Source organism: Theropithecus gelada, chromosome 2, assembly GCF_003255815.1.
Source record: "Theropithecus gelada isolate Dixy chromosome 2, Tgel_1.0, whole genome shotgun sequence".
NCBI classification, from domain to species: domain Eukaryota; kingdom Metazoa; phylum Chordata; class Mammalia; order Primates; family Cercopithecidae; genus Theropithecus; species Theropithecus gelada.
This window is the reverse complement of record NC_037669.1, coordinates 46,105,439-46,122,781: the sequence shown is the minus strand read 5'-3', so window position 1 is coordinate 46,122,781 and position 17,343 is coordinate 46,105,439. Positions and strand designations below refer to the sequence as shown.

Here is a 17,343-nt window from a genome sequence, read left to right as displayed (position 1 = left end):
GAATGAAGATGAGAGGTTAAAGGTTTTTCTAAGGCATGAAGAGCCGTGGGGGCAGCCTGCACTTGTTCTGTTTGTCCTATGTCCTTGACATGCAGTAACTCTGTTCACGCCTCACAAAAACCCTATGAGGTGGAGACCTGCCATCAACCCTTCCTGCACGGGCGCCACCGAGGCCCCGAGGTTAAATCATTTCCCAGAGTGTGTCAGCAGAGGCACAGCCGCAGAGACGTGTCCGCACAGAGAGCTTTCCACATCACCAGCAACAGCGTGAGATCATTGTGCAGAAGGTCATAAGGAGTTTGGCAACGAGCCAGATGCAGCCGGTTGGTGCTCACAAGGACACTGGTAGATCTAACTGAGGGCCAGGTCGGCTGGGCCTTCCTGGGTGACAGGAGCCCAGTGCTGGCCTTGGTGCACACAGCGTGTCCTTGTGCTTTCTCAGGAGAGCTTCAGTGGGGACACACTGATGTTTCTGGAGGGTCATTTGGTGGTGTGTTCAGGAGCCAAAAAATATGCATAATATTCAGTCTTACAATTACATTTTATGAATTTATCTCAAGGAAATCCCAGGGATCTGTGTGAAGCTGCACATGCTGCTGCTGCTCAGTGCGGGACTGTTTAAATATTTGTAACTCAAATGTCCAGAAGAACTGCACACTCTGTGCATGTTTTTAGTACGTTCGTATTTGTAAGAAAAAGTGGGTGTGCTGAGAGACAAATTTGTGTGTACATTTACCTGGAAACAAGCAGTAGTACACATATGCGTGCATGAAGTGGTGTTTTCCTGAGTGTTAAGTTGTGAATGTTTTGTTATGATCATTTCTACTTTTTGTATTGGAAAATACTTTGTGTAATTAAAACGTGAAGATGGAGCTGCCATCAAAATGGTGAGCAATAGAGCACTGTTCCTCCTGGGGTGGCCTGGTGGGCCTGAGGAACTCATGGGGTGATGAGAAGTGGCCTCGAGTCCTTTCTTTCCAGGGAACTGTGGGGACGAGAGCTAGAGGGAGGAGGCAGGTTAAGTATGTGCCCGCCTCTCTGTGACTGGCGCACTGTTGTGGCCACCCCGGGACCCCCTGAACCTGGTGCAGTGCTGGCTTGCTGGCCCCAGCCTAGGGAGTGGGCCCCTGCGGGCGGAGGGTGAGGTGGCTGTGCTGGCACTGCAGCTCAGGCACGCACATGCTAGAGTATTCCAATGGGTGATCAGGTTGGATGGAGCCTTGAAATTAAGTCAGTGATCAAATTTTTATAATCTTTTTGTTTCGCTTTAAAACAAAAATCTTTGCACACCTAGTCCAAGTTTTCTTCCCTTTCTTCCCGTTGCTGCCATGATGAAAGCAGAAGGGACCACCCTGCAGGGAGAGCAGCAGGAAGGGAGGTGCGGGCAGGGGCCCTGGGTCAGCAGGGGCAGTCAGCCCGGAGGTGCACCCCCATTTATTCCTCATTCTGGAAGAGATTTCTAGTCACATGCGTGTGGCCGCTGTGCCACGTGTATTATGAGGTGCCCAGGTGGGTTTGGATTTGGATGAGGGCATCTTTGAGGATGCAGGGGCTTTGTCATACCTTGTGGGCCCCATGTACACCCCTGGGGCAGATGTAGCCTATAACAGGGGAGGGTGCATGGGTCTCTCAGTTGGAGAGGAAAGCAGATTACAGACTTGTCAAAGTGGGAGCTGTCTGCTCTTGTGTTTTCTTTAGGGGCAGGAGGATTTTGCCCAGCAGTCCATCATAGCTCCCTCCACACCACTGACCCTTACGTGTCCAAGGTCGGAGCCTTGGCAGGTCAAGGGTGAGCGAGGTGCAGTTGCCTGTGAGCAGCTGTGGAGGGGCCTTTCCTGTTTACACTTCCTGTGAGGGTCTCAGACCCCTTGCAGGCTCTGGACATCGCTTCCTAGAGGGGCCTGGGCTCCTTTTGTCCTGTGAGTAAAGCTTCAGTTTTGATGGCTGTCGCAGGGAGAGCTAGAAAGGTGCTTGGTGGCAGTTAATTTCCTGCCGCAGAACTGGGTGTGACCCCACTGCTGGAGAATGGGCTGCAAGCCAGGTTTCCCACACTTGCATGAGTGAGCGCCATGGCCCTTCTCCACAGAGCGTCCTGCTGTCACTTTGGTTTCTGTTAACTTTTACGCCTTTCTTGTTTCTTACTCTATTTTCCTGCCTGGAGCACACAGCCCCGGCTCCCTTTCCATCTGCATGGCAGACACCTGGCCTCTGTAGGTCCAGCTCATTCCGTGTCCCCTTTCGGTTGTCCCTATGTCGCTGTCAGCTGACTGAGGGTGAAGGTCGGCCTTGGCAGCCCAGTGGGAAGTCCCTTGACTCCTGTCCCTCAGTGGCAGGTGTCCAGCCTTTGGGAAGAGGAAGCTTCTATTTAACAAATAAATGGAATCGACTTTGCCACACACAGCCAGAACAATGATTTGTAGAGCCAGCCTGCTGAGAGAGTCAAAGCGTCAGTCGTAGGGTCAGGACCGCCAGGTGAGGTGTGGCTCCACCTGCAGCAGCCTGGGGCAGGTTGCCTGGCCTCTGGCTTTAGCATCCCCTTCTGCGAAATGGGGAAAGTGATGGGACCTGGCTTTGTAGGGTGCTTGTGAGGACCTACGGGGGTTCTTGCAAAATACTTGGCCCAGGGCTGACTAAAAGATTCAGAGATGCTGGGCATGGTGGCACACACCTGTACTCAAGAGACCAAGGTGGGAGGATCACTTGAGCCCAGGAATTCAGGTCCAGCCTGGACAACATAGTGAGACCTTATCTCTTAATAAAAAAAGTAAAAGCTTTGGTAATAGTTTTAAACATATATTTTGTTCATTACATCTCCTTCTGTACATTCAACATTTTGTCGGAACAAAGTAAAGCAAAGAGTGGCAGGGCTTTGTATGTATGTGGTTTCGGAGCTGCTGACCTCTAGGATGGGATCCCACTACATTTACTCTTCTGAGGCCTCTGGAGCTGGCTTTGGCTGCCCTGTGCCACGCCCTGCGTTATGTGCAGTGCCTGTGGACCTGCCCTGCCTGCATGCTGCCCCGTCCCACCCCCCGCCCGGGCAGTTCCTGCTCCTCCTGCCATGTGGATGCTGGCCGTTGCTGTCTGACTCGCATCCTTGGAGATGCTGACCCAGGCTCCTCTCAGCACTTCCAGCTAGGTTTGGCAGTGGGAACATTAGGGGGATACTAGAGGGTGTGTGGTGGGAGGCAGGGCCTCACTTGCTCTGCTTCCGTGGGAGTTTCATGGCGATGGCTGTCTGCCCCCATGGCTGTGGCCCCAGTTCTTTCTGGGTGGCCCCTGCTGTAGTTCTGCTATGCGCTGTCCCTATTCTGGACTCTGGTGACACCACCCCTTCCCTAGTCCCTCTGGCCCTAGGGGTGGCAGCCCCACGACGTGCTGGTCTCTGGTGCTTGCTTTTTAGTGCATGGCTGTGCCATGCCCTGATGCCTGCCCTGGATGCCTGTGTGGAATGCCCAGAGTGTTCTCGGCAGGGTCCCCACTGTGATCAGCTCCTCAAGGGCAGTACCTGTGTCACAGACACTTTGGGGTCCTGTCAGTGGCCTCTCGAGGCTCCCAGGGTACCCTGCACTTTCTCATCCCTCGTTGCTCATCCGTTGTGGGTTTGTCTGTGTGCTGCAAAATGCACAGCTGTATTGAGTGCACCAGCCAGCAGCTGAGAGCTCCATGTGCAGGGCCACCATTGTGGTCGAGCACCTGCCGCGCAGTGGAGGGGCAGTACACACTTGTTGAGTGGATGATGAAACTTGGGCAGACCTCAAGTAAAAGCTATTAAATTCAATGTATAAAGCTAACATACCCTGGTTCTAAAACTTGACAAAGGTGTGATAACTAATGAAGGCATACGGTATGCCCTGCACAGTTCTAAGCCCAGCATGTCTACATCTGTTACCCCATCAGTCCTTGCAACAATCCTATGAGGTGTAGGTCCTTGTGTCCCCACTTTTCTGAATGAGGAAGCTGAGGCAGGGAGAGTTTAGCCAGGGCTGCATAGCTGGTGAGGGCAGGGGTAGGGGCAGGATGGAACCCAGGGCCGGCTGCCCTCAGAGCTGTTACTCAGCCTGTTGGCCACGTGGTATGCAGGAACACTGTGTCTCACTTCCAGCAGGTGAAGCAGGCATGGGAATCCCAAGTGAAATGCCAGCACATGGACAGCGGGCGAGGGTGATGTAAGGTGAGGCAGCCCGTCAGCATGATTTGCCACAGCAAATGCTACAGGAGATGTGCAGGGTCCCCAGAGGTGGAACAGGGCAGTTGATGACATTCATCACCTGCTGCTGATTTGAAAACATCATAAATATGAATCAGCTAGGAACCCAGAAGATTTCCCTAATACTAGAGAGCAGCCAGCTGTCAGTGGCATTTTCAGTGGAGAGATGCTGGCTGCATTCCCCACAAAGCTGGAGGAATAGTAAAGCAAACCAGCTGCGCAAGCTATTTGACACTTTTATGGAAGTCTTTATTTTTAAAGAAATAGATAATCAAATAGAAAGGAGAGAATGATGATTACTTAATGACAAAGTCATTGTCAGGCTTAGAAAACCCAGGGGAATCAACTCAAGCAATTAGAAATAAGAAGGATCAATAGATAGCTAATTGCACAGTACACATTTGTATATATAAAATGAATAGCTTTTCAAATAAGAGTAATTGTGAAAAACTGACCTCATTCGTAATGACAGTAAAAGTAATAAAATATGCCAGGCTCACTCATGACAAGTGTGCTCCGAATGGGTAAGGTCCTATGTAGGATCTGCCAGCTGGAGATGCCCAATTCTTGTTCACTTACATACTTTATTCATTTCCTTTAAAATCCTGAGTAACTTAAACACCTGTCCACTTTAAGTTCATCTGGGAAGGTAGCTTGGCAAGAATACCCATGAAGGCTGTGAGAGAGGAGGAGGCAGTCGGCAACTCAGCCAGATGCCCTGGAGGAGAGAGTGCCCCTGCGGAACAAGGGACCTGTTGTGTGAGCAGCACATCCCTAAGCAAAGGGTGAGCGCTCAGCACAAGCAGGGCTGGTCATGCGGGTTTACTCTGGAAAAGATCAGTGTGGGTTCCTTACGTTTTCTCGCCTGTAGCTTCACCACCCAAGAAAAACTACTCTCAGTGTTTCAGTATTAAACATTTCCCTAACAAATGACTTGTTTTTGAAAAATGATAAACATTTTTATCTGCTTTTTGTTCTTAATATGAATATATTTCCTTGTGGATAAGTATATTAACATATTATCTCTTTCTAAGAGCTATGCTGAACTAACCCTGTCAGGGACTGAGTGACTTAAGCCCCAGTGCCCTCTGATCTCCCACCCTTGGGAGAATTGGGAAAATAGTCACTTACCTCCTGTTCTAGTGAGGATCTCAGTAGAGGAAGCTTACATGACCCCCTGTGGTTATCAGAGGGAGGACCTGAGCTTCGTCTGTGCAGATCCTTTTTCTGGGCACTTGGCTGGCTCTGAACTCTGTCCTGTGGCAGCCACTGTGGTGCTCCTGGTGTGGGGATGGCATGCTGTTTGAGCCAGGCCCAGTGCTGTTGACCTCACCTAATTCTCGTCATGGCACGGCAAGGTGAAAGCAGTGTGGCAATCTCCATTCACCGCAGATCCATGGAAGCTGAGTCACATGGCTGGATCGTCCAGCTCCCAAGCCCGGGCCCTTGACTGCTTTGTGTTTACCTTCATACCCAGATAGGACTCTTCCCTAAAGTCTCCTTCCTTGCTTCCCAGGAGGTTGCTTGGTATTGGGTTTATACTGTTCCTCTCCCCACTCCTACAAGTTCTCTAGCACAAAAAAGCATTTTGGATAACGACTGAAAATATTGAAGCAAAATTTAGTTCAGTGTTGTTACCTTTTTCTATAAGGGTTTGCGGTTGTCCATAGTGAGAAAGGAATTTGATTTTTCTTGTGACTGTTTATTAATTAAATTGGTCATGTTGCATTTGATGCCATGGCGCTCTTTACTAGTGAGGACGCAGGGCTGCATGGACATTCTGAGGACGTGGTGTGGACCCCATTTGTTTGCTCTGGCATGTCTTTAAGCATCCCTAGATAAACATACTTGCTTAGTTAACCCAGGAAGTTTATGATTAACTTTCAGCCATCTTAAATGTTCACGACATAATACCAGGCTTCGGGGTGTACTGTCGGGGGTTCTAGGACAGAACACCCTACCCAGGCCTGGGGGACAGCTCAGCGACTGGGGCTTGGCCCCTCCTCCCCTGGCTGCCCTGTTATCTCGCAGCCGTTGGCCTGGACCCCTGCATCCTTTCCAGGCTCGTCTTCCAGGTGCAGTCCTTGCTGGAACGGACTCCCTGAGAAGGGGTGTCCAAGCTCATCTGCGGCAGGTTCTCCCCCTCACCCACAGCTGCCCTTCTGCTTGCCAAAAAACGGGGAGGCTGTAACTCTCCACCAGACTTCTACCACAGTGTGTTGCCTTGGAGTGCACACAAAACAGGATATCCTTCCAGAGCACTAAACCCAGGGGCAGGTCCAAATACTGGTTTCAGGGAAGCATCCTGTGGAGTAATACTGACATCAGAACTTTGATGAGCTGGGCTCGCCAGCTTACCCTTCCTGTGCAGAGATGTGTCTAGGGGTGGATGCTGAGCTGTTCTGCTTGAGGTACATCAGAGAGGGGCCATGGGGCATGGATGGACATCTCTCGTAGAAAGTCCTCACCTTTGCCAGCCCTCTGCTGTTGTCAAAGAATGCATTACTTTTAAGGAAAGAGCCCTATGTGTGTATAAGCATGAGCAGTTCTTTTCAGCTGTTGACTTTTTATCCCTAGACGAGTTGTTAGCTGGGAAGAAAAACACCTTCTGATGCTAAAACAGTACGAATTAGTGGTGGTGTTTCTTCTCAGTGTAACTGGTGTCTGCAGGACTACCTGAGACGCCAAATTAAATGTGTGGATTGAAAAGAGAAATTCCTGTGATTTTTTTTCATGTTGTATGCTAATATAGAAGTTAAAACCAATTTAGCTTGTCATGAGATATTCTAGTTATAGCCTGCCTTTTTCCCTGTTGTAAAAGTAATACAAGTAAATTATGTTAATAAAGATAGAAGAATTTTAGTTACTAACTGGTTTAAGTTAGTACACTGGGAAAGTGTAACCATGTCTAGCGACATTAGTGGAATTATTTCTGATTTTGCACATAATTCTGAATTTTCCCATGATTCGAATGGCACATACATGCTTGCACACATTTTGCAAAGGAATATTAGGATTCGGTCATATCTCTTGCTTTATAGGTAACTTAGTGGCCTACATATATGGCATTGAATCATGATAAATGGCTCAATTTTATCTTGTTTGTGTTATAAAACTTGATAATAAATATTTGATATATATCATTTAAATCTTGCCTGCTTTTAAAAGTAATCTGGAGAGATACACTATTCACTGCCTTCCTTAATTTATTCTACAGTGGTTTTCATAATATTTCTTTTTTTTTTTTTTGAGATGGAGTCTCGCTGTGTTGCCTAGGCTGGAGTGCAGTGGCACGATCTCGGCTCACTGCAAGCTCCGCCTCCCGGGTTCATGCCATTCTCCTGCCTCAGCCTCCCGAGTAGCTGGGACTACAGGCACCCACCACCACGCCTGGCTAATTTTTTGTATTTTTAGTAGAGACGGGGTTTCACCGTGTTAACCAGGATGGTCTCGATCTTCTGACTTCGTAATCTGCCTGCCTCGGCCTCCCAAAGTGCTGGGATTACAGGCGTGAGCCACCGTACCTGGCCTAGACTAACAACTGTTAACATGCTTAGACGTGATACTGACCATACCAACTATGCTAGCAGTACTTAGCATTGACACTACCTGTACTAACTATGCTAAAATATTAAGAAACCATACTGACTGTACTAACTACACTGAAAGGTTAAGCAACCATACTCACCATGCTAACTATGTTAAAATACTAAGCAATGATACTGACTACATTTATGCTAAGATGCTAAGCAACACTACTGTTGCTTGTGTCTGATTACCATACCATCTGGCAAAAAAAATGTATGATGTTTTTACATTTTTAAAATCAAAATCCTGGTGTTTTTTTTGTTTGTATGCTTGGTTGTTTCAACCTCTTAACTCTTGGTTTTTTCTGTTGAGTGATTTTACGTCTCTTGGCTGTGCAGAATGACGATTAATGGAAAGGCTGTCTTCCCCATAGACCTCGGTGAGGGCGGACCTGACTTGTAGATTGTAGATTGGGTGTGCTCGTTTTTATATTTCATTTTAGGCACCTCACAGTCTACTCAGAGAAAAATAAAAGAAGGCAAAATGAGTCCTCCACATTTCCACGCAAGCCAGAGCAGTTGGTTGTGTGGGAGCCTTGTGGTGCCCAGCGGAGGACAGCCAGGACCAGCTCCACCTGCTGGGGTGCAGTGCGGGTCGCAGGGCGTCCAGGTCCAGCTGGTGCAGGTGAGAGCTGGCGAGTCACACAGGCCAGCTGTAGGTGGGGTGGGAGGGTCACACAGGTCTGAGAAGTGCGCAGCATGCCGCAACCCCTGCCCATCGCAGCACCCCCTGCCTGCCGCTTGCCCATCCTCCCCTGTAGACTGCCCCAAGTCCTGTCTCCTCACAGCCCAGCTCCTCCCTTTTTCCCAGCCTGTCCTGCTGCATCTGCTTAAGCTCTGGGTGTTGCTGGGACCGTGCATCCACTTCCTGACCCTGTCTGTGCACGGCCCTGCGTCTAGCCCCAGTGCAGCCTGCCTCCCTGCCCGAGGCCCCCAGGGCTGTTTTGCAGCAGGGTGAGATCTGTTTGAGGCCACCCTGCCCTTCTTCTGCAGGGCTGGGGCAAAGGGGCTCTGCAGGCCGCCTCAGCCACCCGATTTCTAGGGCGGCCTGCTTGTAGTGGACTAGCAGCCTTTCTATGCTGAAGGTGGTGGGGGTCTTTTCAGTGTTGTTCTATTTTCTTTCCTATGAAACGGAGCCCCTCCAGGGCAGGCCCAGGCCCCTCCCAGCCTGTCTGGGCCACAGATACCTGCAGCTGTGGCCAGTTTCCAGGTTTTTGAGGACACCCGCTCCAGCAGCCCTGAGCACACCTGCATCTTCAGTCTCAGTTTGAGGGGCTGGAATGGGGAGGGAAGATGATTTGGAAGGATTTGGGGAGAGAAGAGATATACAAGCCGGGGCTGTCTGGGTTTGGCCCAGGTGTGTGCCCCCTTCACCACTCCACTCTGTAGATTCCCTGTGGCAGAGGATGCGATTGCAGGCCCCACGGAAGTGCGGAGGGTGGAGCTGACGCTGGCTCTGAGTTGGGAAACAGGCACGCTCTGGGTTCATAGTCCTGGGAGAGGCTTAGCAAGGAAACAGGACCAGGCCTGGGGCTCAGAGAGGCAAGAGGAGGGATGGCCTGGGCAGAGGTGGGCTGGGAAGGGGGCAGGGAGGAGGCTGCAGGCAGCTGGGGGTGGCCCTGTGCTGATTGGAAGCTAGCGGTGAGCATCAGGTGGGGGCTGAAGCTTGTCTCAGGGATGGGCAAGAAGAGCACTGGTCCTTTCTTTCCAGCTTCTGAAGAGGTAAGAACTCCCCAGGAGCAGGAGCAGTGGAGGGGGAGAACCGTCCAAGGAAACAGTACCTTAACTGGCAGGGCAGAGGTACAGAGGCAGGACCAGAGGCTTGGCAATAGGGAGATGGTAGGGAAGCTGGCGCCGCTGGCAGAAGAGGAGCAAGTAGGGGGTATACTTTTAAGAGATGCCTGATTAAACCTGGGTTTGAGTTCTTTTTCTGTCCCTTACTAGCTAGTGTAGTTCTGGTTACTTAAGCACTCCAGGCCTCAGTTTTGTCATCTATGAAATGGGAACAGTAGTGCAGTCCTTGACACACAGGAGCTTCTCAAGCAGAAGGAATGAGAGGTACAGGGCAGCAGCACCAGGAGCTCTGCTTCGGGGTGTGAATGGCCATGGGTGGACGTGCAGGTGCAGGACAGGTGAAGTGTGGGACAGATGAAGTTTCTAGCCTGGACTGTGAGGGGCCTGACAGCCTCCCCTCCCAGGAGCCCCTCCACCTGCCCTGGTCCTTCCAGCTGGCCTGTAGGCAAGCTGGGGCATGCAGGGAAGGCCCTCTCTGGGGCCCGAGGATTTGCTGGAGAGCACTGTGGGTACTCGAGGTTGGTGGGGGTGCAGGGGTTGCCCGGGCACCCACAAGGAGTTGAGGAGTGTGCCTTAGGAGGGAAATCGGTATTTGGGCTGACTGAGGGGAGGAGCTGGACAGCAGAAGGTTCCAGGCCCAGCAAAAGCTGCTGGGATAAGGTGAGAGAATAAGCACCAGGTGGGAACAGGTAGTACCCAGACCCCATAAACAATTCCTGCTGGGTCCTCAGGCCTCCCTTGGAATACAGAGGGTGGGCTGGTTCTGCCACGCATTGCAGTTGGAGGAGACTTCTCGGGTGAGGTGAGGACTGTTGCAGCACACAGACACGTGACAGGCCTTTCTGTGTTGCCTCCCCAGGATGACCCCTCCGGCGAAGGTGTCCTGCCCTCAACCCGCGGCCCAGCCGCCTTCCTCCCCTTCCTCACTGTGGACCTGCCCGTCTACGTCCTCCAGGTCTGGATGGCTTACCGCCCTTTGTTTTTCTTATTGAGACTCACAGAGCCTTCGACTTCCGGAAGGCTGGCTTCACAGCTGAGGCTGGTCACTGAGGCCGCGTGGCTTGGGAGGCTCAATGGGTTGGTTGCCAGGATGTCTTGCTGCCTTGTGTAGAAGGTGGGTGAGTGGAGCTCAGATCTGCAGGACACTGCAGCTCCTGCTGGTAAACAAAGCAGGAGAAGTTAATACGCTCTTGAAAGTGCTGTGCCTAGGAATTCCAGTTACTGCTCTGGGAAGAGGGCTGGCCAGGGCCCAGCCTGTGGGAGAATAGACTCAGATGAATTCAGTAGTTTGCTTACATGGTTAAGCTAAGGATGGGTGGCAGTGAATGATTCAGAGTTTGGTATGAAATACCGAAAGTGTATAGCTTACCACATTTCTAACAATTTGCCTTACATGTTTATATATTTACAATAAGCCATGCAAATTGTGTTTTAGTTTTTTTTGCAAATTGGGCTACTCAGCATTTTCCTCACAATGAGAACCAAACTTGGACAGAAGCACTGGTGGGAGCAGAGGGCCGGGCAGCACCCGGGCTGCAGAGGGGTGAACTGGAGGGCGGTTTGGCAGCATGGATCAGAGAACTTCAGAAGTGTCTGCTCCATGTGCCTGGCAGCCCCCTCCTGGGACTGCTCCTGAAAAAAAAAAGTAGTGGAATAATCACCGTAGCCCGGAGTCGAATGGTGCAGCAGCAGAAACACTTCTAACACGAGGAGACAGGCTAGATGGGGCCTCCATAGCCCTGGGCCACATGCCGGTCAGCTGTGAGGGCGCAGGCAGACACCTAATACCTGGGAGAGTGCCTTAGGAGGGACCGCATGAGAAGTGGGGAGAAAGGGTTGCAGAAGTAAAGATGATTTTGTTTCTGTAAAAAGGCATGCGGGTGTGTGAACATGTGAGGTATACGTCAGTGTGCAGACAGAACAATCTTGAAAAATCTACAGTACAGTATTGAGTTCATTTTTCCATCAAAGAACATGTGTTTAGAATAAGGGGAGCCTGTAGTTTTGATTAAGAGAAGTCAGGTATCTCACCACAAGCCCGGTCAGTTGCCTGCTGTGTGGAGCCACAGGATCCCTCTGCTTCCCCTCCCTCCTCCCTCCTCATGACAATGCTTGGTTTTGCAGGAGGTGCTCCCCTCATCTGGAGGCCCTTCTGGACCGGAGGCCACCCAGTTCCCAGGAAGCACTATCAACCTGCAGGACCTGCAGTGATGGCAGCCTCGGCCTGGGCAGGCCCAAGGCCACGGTCTAGGACTCACCTTCCCTGAGAGTCAGATGACATGAGCCTGGGGAGACCTCATTTGGTTTCCATTCAGAAGACCAGCATAGCCCTTTTGAGACTTTTGGGTACATTTATCAAAATGTTTTCCTTTTGTTTTACCAGGAACGAGTTTGGGCTGTACTCTTTGAAACTGCCTTTGTGAGCAAAGTGCTTTGGCAAGACAAGGGTCTCCTTCAGCAGGGCTGGGTGCACAACAGCCCCTTTCCCCGTGTCCCATTGATCTGAGCTGTGTAGCACTTGTTGCATTACAAGGAAAAAGACTTCTGCAGGAAATAGGGTAGAGAACAGGCTCTCTAGTCAGATGCAACTTGATCTGTGGCAAAACCAAGTGGGGTCTTTCAGCTTCAGTGTGTGAGCATCCCAGCACCTGGGATGGGGTTTGTGGGAAAGTTGGTTTTGCCACACTGTAGGACCCAGGAGGTCCCACTGCCACAGTGAAGCCAAATTCTAGCCCAAGTCTGGCAGAGCAGTTGGGCAGCTAGTTTTTTGGGGAGAATGATGTGGTGGGACAGAGGACCTCAGTGGCCTATTACAGAGCCCTCTTTCCCAGACTAAATTCATAGCTGAGAGCTTGGGGGTATAGTAGAGTTAAAATTTTAAGTAATTTTCTAAATTCTATATTTGGGTATTAATGTCTAAATGGTAATTTGACAATAGTTTATAAAGTGATGTTTTGAATACCATAAATTACGTGTAGGACTGTGATGGTGCATTTATGTTTTATTATTGAGGTTGATGTGCACATAATACGTCAATGTATATTTTTATAGAGTGAGGTCTGTCTTGCAAAAGGAGACAACATGATCACCTTGCCTTTGTTTATTTGTAAGTCTGTTAACTTAGCAATAACACAGGGTCACTCCTAAACGATTTTTTTTTTTTTTTGCCTTGTGCCTTTTGAAGTGTGTGTTCATTCAGAGGCTGTTTTGGTTCCCAGACTGAATCATTCAAACTGCCGTGTTTGTTTCTTGAATTTGGGGGTGACACCAAGTTTGAGTGAGTCCTCCCTCTGTCTTGTCCCACTCCGAGGTGCTGTCCCCAGGTGCTGTTCCACATGGAAGGATCCACACCCATCAGCAAGTGGGTGTTCTCCACAGACCACCGCTCTGTCACCAGCTAAAGCCAAGGAGAGAACTTGCCCTCCTGGGAGACTCCTCAGCCCCAAGGTGGCCAGAGTCCTCCTCCGCCATGGGAGGCTTTTGGCCACTATGGGGGTGGAGCCGCACCCCCCCCGTTTCTATCGGGGAGCAGGGTCTGCCCCCAGGAATGCCCTCTCGGCCTCTACTTTTCTCCCATGTGCCTCCCTGGGAACGCCACCATGAAGTGGCTGGGACTGGCACCCAGCATTCTGGAGCCTGAGGTTCCCTGCCGGTGACGGGCCCAACTCCTAGTGCAAATGAATGAAAGTTTGCCTCTAGTCATGCACCGAAGGTTTTTCACCTTGGCTTAATTCGAGTAGCTGCATATATGGCGTTCAGCCCGTTGTTTCTCCTCTAGTTGGTAGCGATGGCCCTGCCATATACCCAGCTGCCTGCTTGCATTTCTTTGGTCTTTGCACAGAGGCTGATCTCACACTACACTCAGCGTGAAATTAGCTTTTGTCTCGTAGAGCAGCTGTTTTAGATGAGAAGCAAGGTGTCATGCTCTTGCCCTCAAGCATCTGCTTAGGGTTAGATGATGAACCGGGGGGATGCTGAGATTTGGCAATGGTGGCTGCGTCCTTAAACAGGCCTTCAAGACTCCAAAAAGACATGAATTTATTCAGGTGAGGAAGGGAGCACACAGGAGGCAGAGAAGCCTCAGTTGGGCCATTCAAGACCCAGCCCAGACTCTACCAACATCTTTGCTAAGCCTTCAGCTAGAACAGCTATGGTCTGCGAAGATTACGTAAAGAAAAATAGCAGCTCCTCCTTCTCCTTGTCCATCAGTGTGTGCTCAGACTCTTGTTTGATCCTGTGGACTGGGGGTTGTGAGCGGCATACCAATGTCCTGCCTCTCTGCAGGGGAAACAAGCCCAGTGAGCCGTATGCCCATGTACCCCTGCCCCTGGTGCAGGGAGAGGCCCAGCAGCTCCAGTCAGCTCCAGCCCACTCTGGGCAGCCCTGCAGGCTGAGGGCTGGAGTTAACTCTGAAATAACTGGGGATGTGAGTCTGCCTGGCATTTATCAAGTCTGGTCCCTGGATCACCACCTCTTAAATGTGGGAGCAGGGGGACCCTCTTCCTGTTGCCAGGGTCAGAAGGCAGGAAGGGCGGAGGCCTTGGGACACAGCAGTAGGGGGACCCCAGTGACAGGCAGTGAGCAGGGCTTGGGGTCTGGCCGGAGTGTGGGTAGGGTGGTGGGACCCTGTTCCTGAGCAGAGTGTACCTGGCTGGGGTGGGTGGGCATGGCTGAACCAGTCTCAGTCTGGCATGGGCCATGAGCTGGCAGCCTGGGGAAGAGCCCCCTGCAGGAAGCAGGTCCTGGGAGAGCCTTGCTCTGAAGGCAGGCTGGCTCCCTCAGAGCCTCAGTGAATGCCTTCAGAGTGGGGGCACTGGGGGCTTGGGCTGCAGGACCTCAGCTGCCATGCTGTCTTGGGACCCCCTCCAGCAGAGACCCCCGGGGCGACCCTGCCTACCTTCTTCTTGATCTCGGCCTGGGCACGCGCCCGGGCCCGCTGCAGACGCTCCTCCTGTAGGATCTTTTGCATCTGGAGCTTCTCTTCTCGAAGTCTGGGCAGCAAGAAATGACGTTGAAAACTGGGGGGACCTGGGAGTTGTTGTGTAATCTCCACACGGAGTCCCCAGGCCAGGCCGTGTCCTCCCTCAAGAAAACTCCCAGCTCCTCTTCACCTCTTTTGCCAGGTCAAGGCCTCAATACGTATCCACAGCCAAAGCACCACTGCTTCTGGCCAAGGTGGGCTAGGCGCACAGGAGGACAGCCAGGGCCCTGCTGTTCCAAGGCCCTGGCTCTGGCCTCCTGCAAGGGCTGATCTAAGGTTCATCCAGCAGACCTCTCCCAGAGGCACATTTCCCTGAATCTACACCCATGGCCTGATCCGTGCACCTGTGGCCCCCCTTGCCACCGTGAAGGTCCAGCATCCCCCTGGAGCAAGAGTCCTGTCTCCGTCTTGTGTATACTCTCAGTCGTCAAAGCCTGGTCTGGTACCCACTCCGAGCAGGGCACCAGGGACCCAGAGGAGAAGCCCCTGTGCTTGTGGGGGACGGATGGATGTTTGCAGATTGTGCTGTCTCAGGGCCCTGCACGGGGTGGATGAACCGGGCTGCCCACAGGCCAGGGAAGCCATGACCCCCATCTACCTTGGGTCCAGGCTGGTGTCCCGACAGATGACAAGCTGCCGCCCATCTGCCCCCCTGCACTCCCTTCCGAGCTGAAACTCCCAAGGCTCTCTGAGCCTCTGCACTTCGTCTTCCGCTCCAGCACCACTGCTGTAGCCATGCCTTCCCTCTCGGGTGCTGGCAGCTGCCCTTGCCCTCAGCCTCCAGCCCCTCCAGTCCAGCCCCAGAGGGAAGAATCTAACCACGCCCTACCTGGCCATGTTTGCCCCACTGCTTAAAGCCCTCCACTACTATTCCATGTCTTTGAGGCTGGCCATGATAGCCACACTCTAACTGAGCTCCACCTCTTCTGTCTTCTAGACCTTGTCCCTCCCTGAGCCTCCTGGCCACATCGAGTCAATGTCCTTTGCTCTAGGGAGCTTTCCCTAACCACCCCCTAGTTGAGTGTGATACCCCTCTAGATCCCCCCAAGACCTGGGCTTTTGTCTCATAGCATGGAGCATGAGCGGCCTGTCTCCTGGGAGCGCTTTGAGGGCAGGGCCTATACATGCCCTCTGCCCTCAGGGCCAGTCCGGACACAGCAGCTGGCAGGGAGGGCCTAGAGCTCACCTGATGCGCCGCTCCTTCTCCTTTGCCCTCTCGGCCTGCTCGATCTTGACCTGGGGCACGCGCTCCAGGTTCTCTAGCAGCTCATCCAGCTGGTGCTCAATGATGGTCAGCATCTGCACGGTGCCCAGGTTGGCCTCCTGCTGGGTGCCGATGCAGTTCCGATACACGTCCAGCACCTTCCTGTTCAGGCTCTCTAGCAGCTTATCCTGTGGAGTCGGCGGCTTCCAGCAGAGTGCTGGCAGGCCGAAACCCACCCCCATGCTAGTGCCTTCAGCGGTGGCCTGCTGACCTCCCAGGGTGGGGGCCTCCCACCGCTTGGCACACACTGGGAGCTCTGAGAACATAGGCTGAAACAGAACTTGGGAATCTGGCTTGTCTTGGCCAGAGCAGCCTATCCCTTGGGCCCCCTGGAGTCAGCCAGATCCCTGGTTCCAGCCCCTCCCCTAGTTGCCTTTGGTACACCAACAGGGCCCAGTCCCCTCCTCCAGGGAGCCCTGTACCCTGAGCACCCCACAGGGCCATGTCTTCTCTGAGACTGTTCTGACACTTAGAAAACAGATAACAGCGCCTCCATGTGGGCTGTATGAGGAGAGAGGAGCAGCAGGCAGGCAGCTCAGCCCAGCCTGGGCACAGCTAGTGCCCATGGACTCTGGCTGTATCAGAGGAGTGCCTTCTTGCTCATGGCTGCGTCCCACACCCTTGGCCCAGTGCCTGGCACACAGCAGGCACTTGACAGTAGGAAGCCGCCCCATGCCCAGGGTGGCCCCAGGTGTGCTGTCAGGTTGGGAGCGGGCTGAGCCCTTGGCTGGGTCCTGGCTTCTGCTCAGAAACCACTGGCTTTCTCTTGTCTCCGAATTCTCTCACCCTTTCAGACTGGCTTGGGGACACGCCTCTTCCCCGCCTTCAGGATCACCTTGCCAGGCACAATTTATGTGTTTAAGAAGCAGACACATTTGTTGAATAAAAGAATGAAGCAATGAATGAGGCATGGGGGCAACCAAGATGGCTGGCACAGACATCGATACATGTGGTGGCTCCTGGAGGCAGGCAGGGCAAGGGCAGCTGCAGGGCACTTACCCAGGCCTTGCCCTCCATCTTCCCAAGGCCTGTCAGGGCTCCTCCAGTGGGTTCCCAAGGGTCCCTCCTTCCCCTGGGCCTCTGGCCACCTTGATCCCCAGCCTACCTGCTGATCACCCTTGTACTCGCCGAAGTGGAAGACTCGGGCTTTGAGCTCCAGCTCAGCTGCTGTGTCCTCTTCCTTGGTGATGGACATCATCATCGTGCTGACCCACTGCTTCAGCTGGTTGACCTCCCTGTCCCTGGAGGAGGGAGAAACCGGCAGGGCATCAGTCACTCAGCGCAGCCCTGGGCACATCGCTTCTCTGAGCCTGACCGTCTGTACAGTGCTTTGCCCCTACCAGCTGTCCTAAGGGCTGAAGGATCATGGGTGCCAAGTCTCTGCATGCCCAGGGGGTCAGAAATGCTGGCAGAATGTAGGGGAAAACTTAAAATATTTAACAATCAACATTAAAGAAAATAAACAGCTTCTTTGAGGCATAATTCACAGACAATAAAATTAGCATAA

The 17,343-nt window shown here is 52.3% G+C and overlaps 3 protein-coding genes across 5 annotated transcripts in view; 2 read left to right on the top strand and 1 right to left on the bottom strand.

Moving 5' to 3' along the window:
• ZXDC (ZXD family zinc finger C) overlaps positions 1-12,577 on the top strand; it is a 37,708-nt gene extending 25,131 nt beyond the window's left edge. For both annotated transcript variants that reach the window (XR_003118122.1, XM_025376220.1), the window contains 3 exons: positions 8,241-8,422; positions 10,451-10,546; positions 11,716-12,577. Coding sequence is in view for 1 of the 2 variants with exons in the window: in XM_025376220.1 (XP_025232005.1) it covers positions 8,241-8,422; positions 10,451-10,546; positions 11,716-11,802 (365 nt within the window). In the remaining variant the exon portion in view is untranslated. The remainder of the gene's footprint in view (positions 1-8,240; positions 8,423-10,450; positions 10,547-11,715) is intronic.
• A 1,042-nt stretch (positions 12,578-13,619) lies between these two features.
• CFAP100 (cilia and flagella associated protein 100) overlaps positions 13,620-17,343 on the bottom strand; it is a 41,141-nt gene continuing 37,417 nt past the window's right edge. For both annotated transcript variants that reach the window (XM_025376666.1, XM_025376665.1), the window contains 4 exons: positions 16,942-17,077; positions 15,759-15,964; positions 14,489-14,582; positions 13,620-13,869 (listed from right to left, as the gene is read on the bottom strand). In XM_025376666.1, coding sequence (XP_025232451.1) covers positions 13,756-13,869; positions 14,489-14,582; positions 15,759-15,964; positions 16,942-17,077 — 550 coding nt within the window. In that variant the 3' untranslated portion in view covers positions 13,620-13,755. The remainder of the gene's footprint in view (positions 13,870-14,488; positions 14,583-15,758; positions 15,965-16,941; positions 17,078-17,343) is intronic.
• LOC112618971 lies at positions 16,401-17,160 on the top strand. Its single transcript, XM_025376668.1, is given in 4 exon segments — positions 16,401-16,418; positions 16,421-16,531; positions 16,533-16,581; positions 16,584-17,160. Coding segments are annotated over 4 exon segments (543 nt in total). The 3' UTR covers positions 16,949-17,160.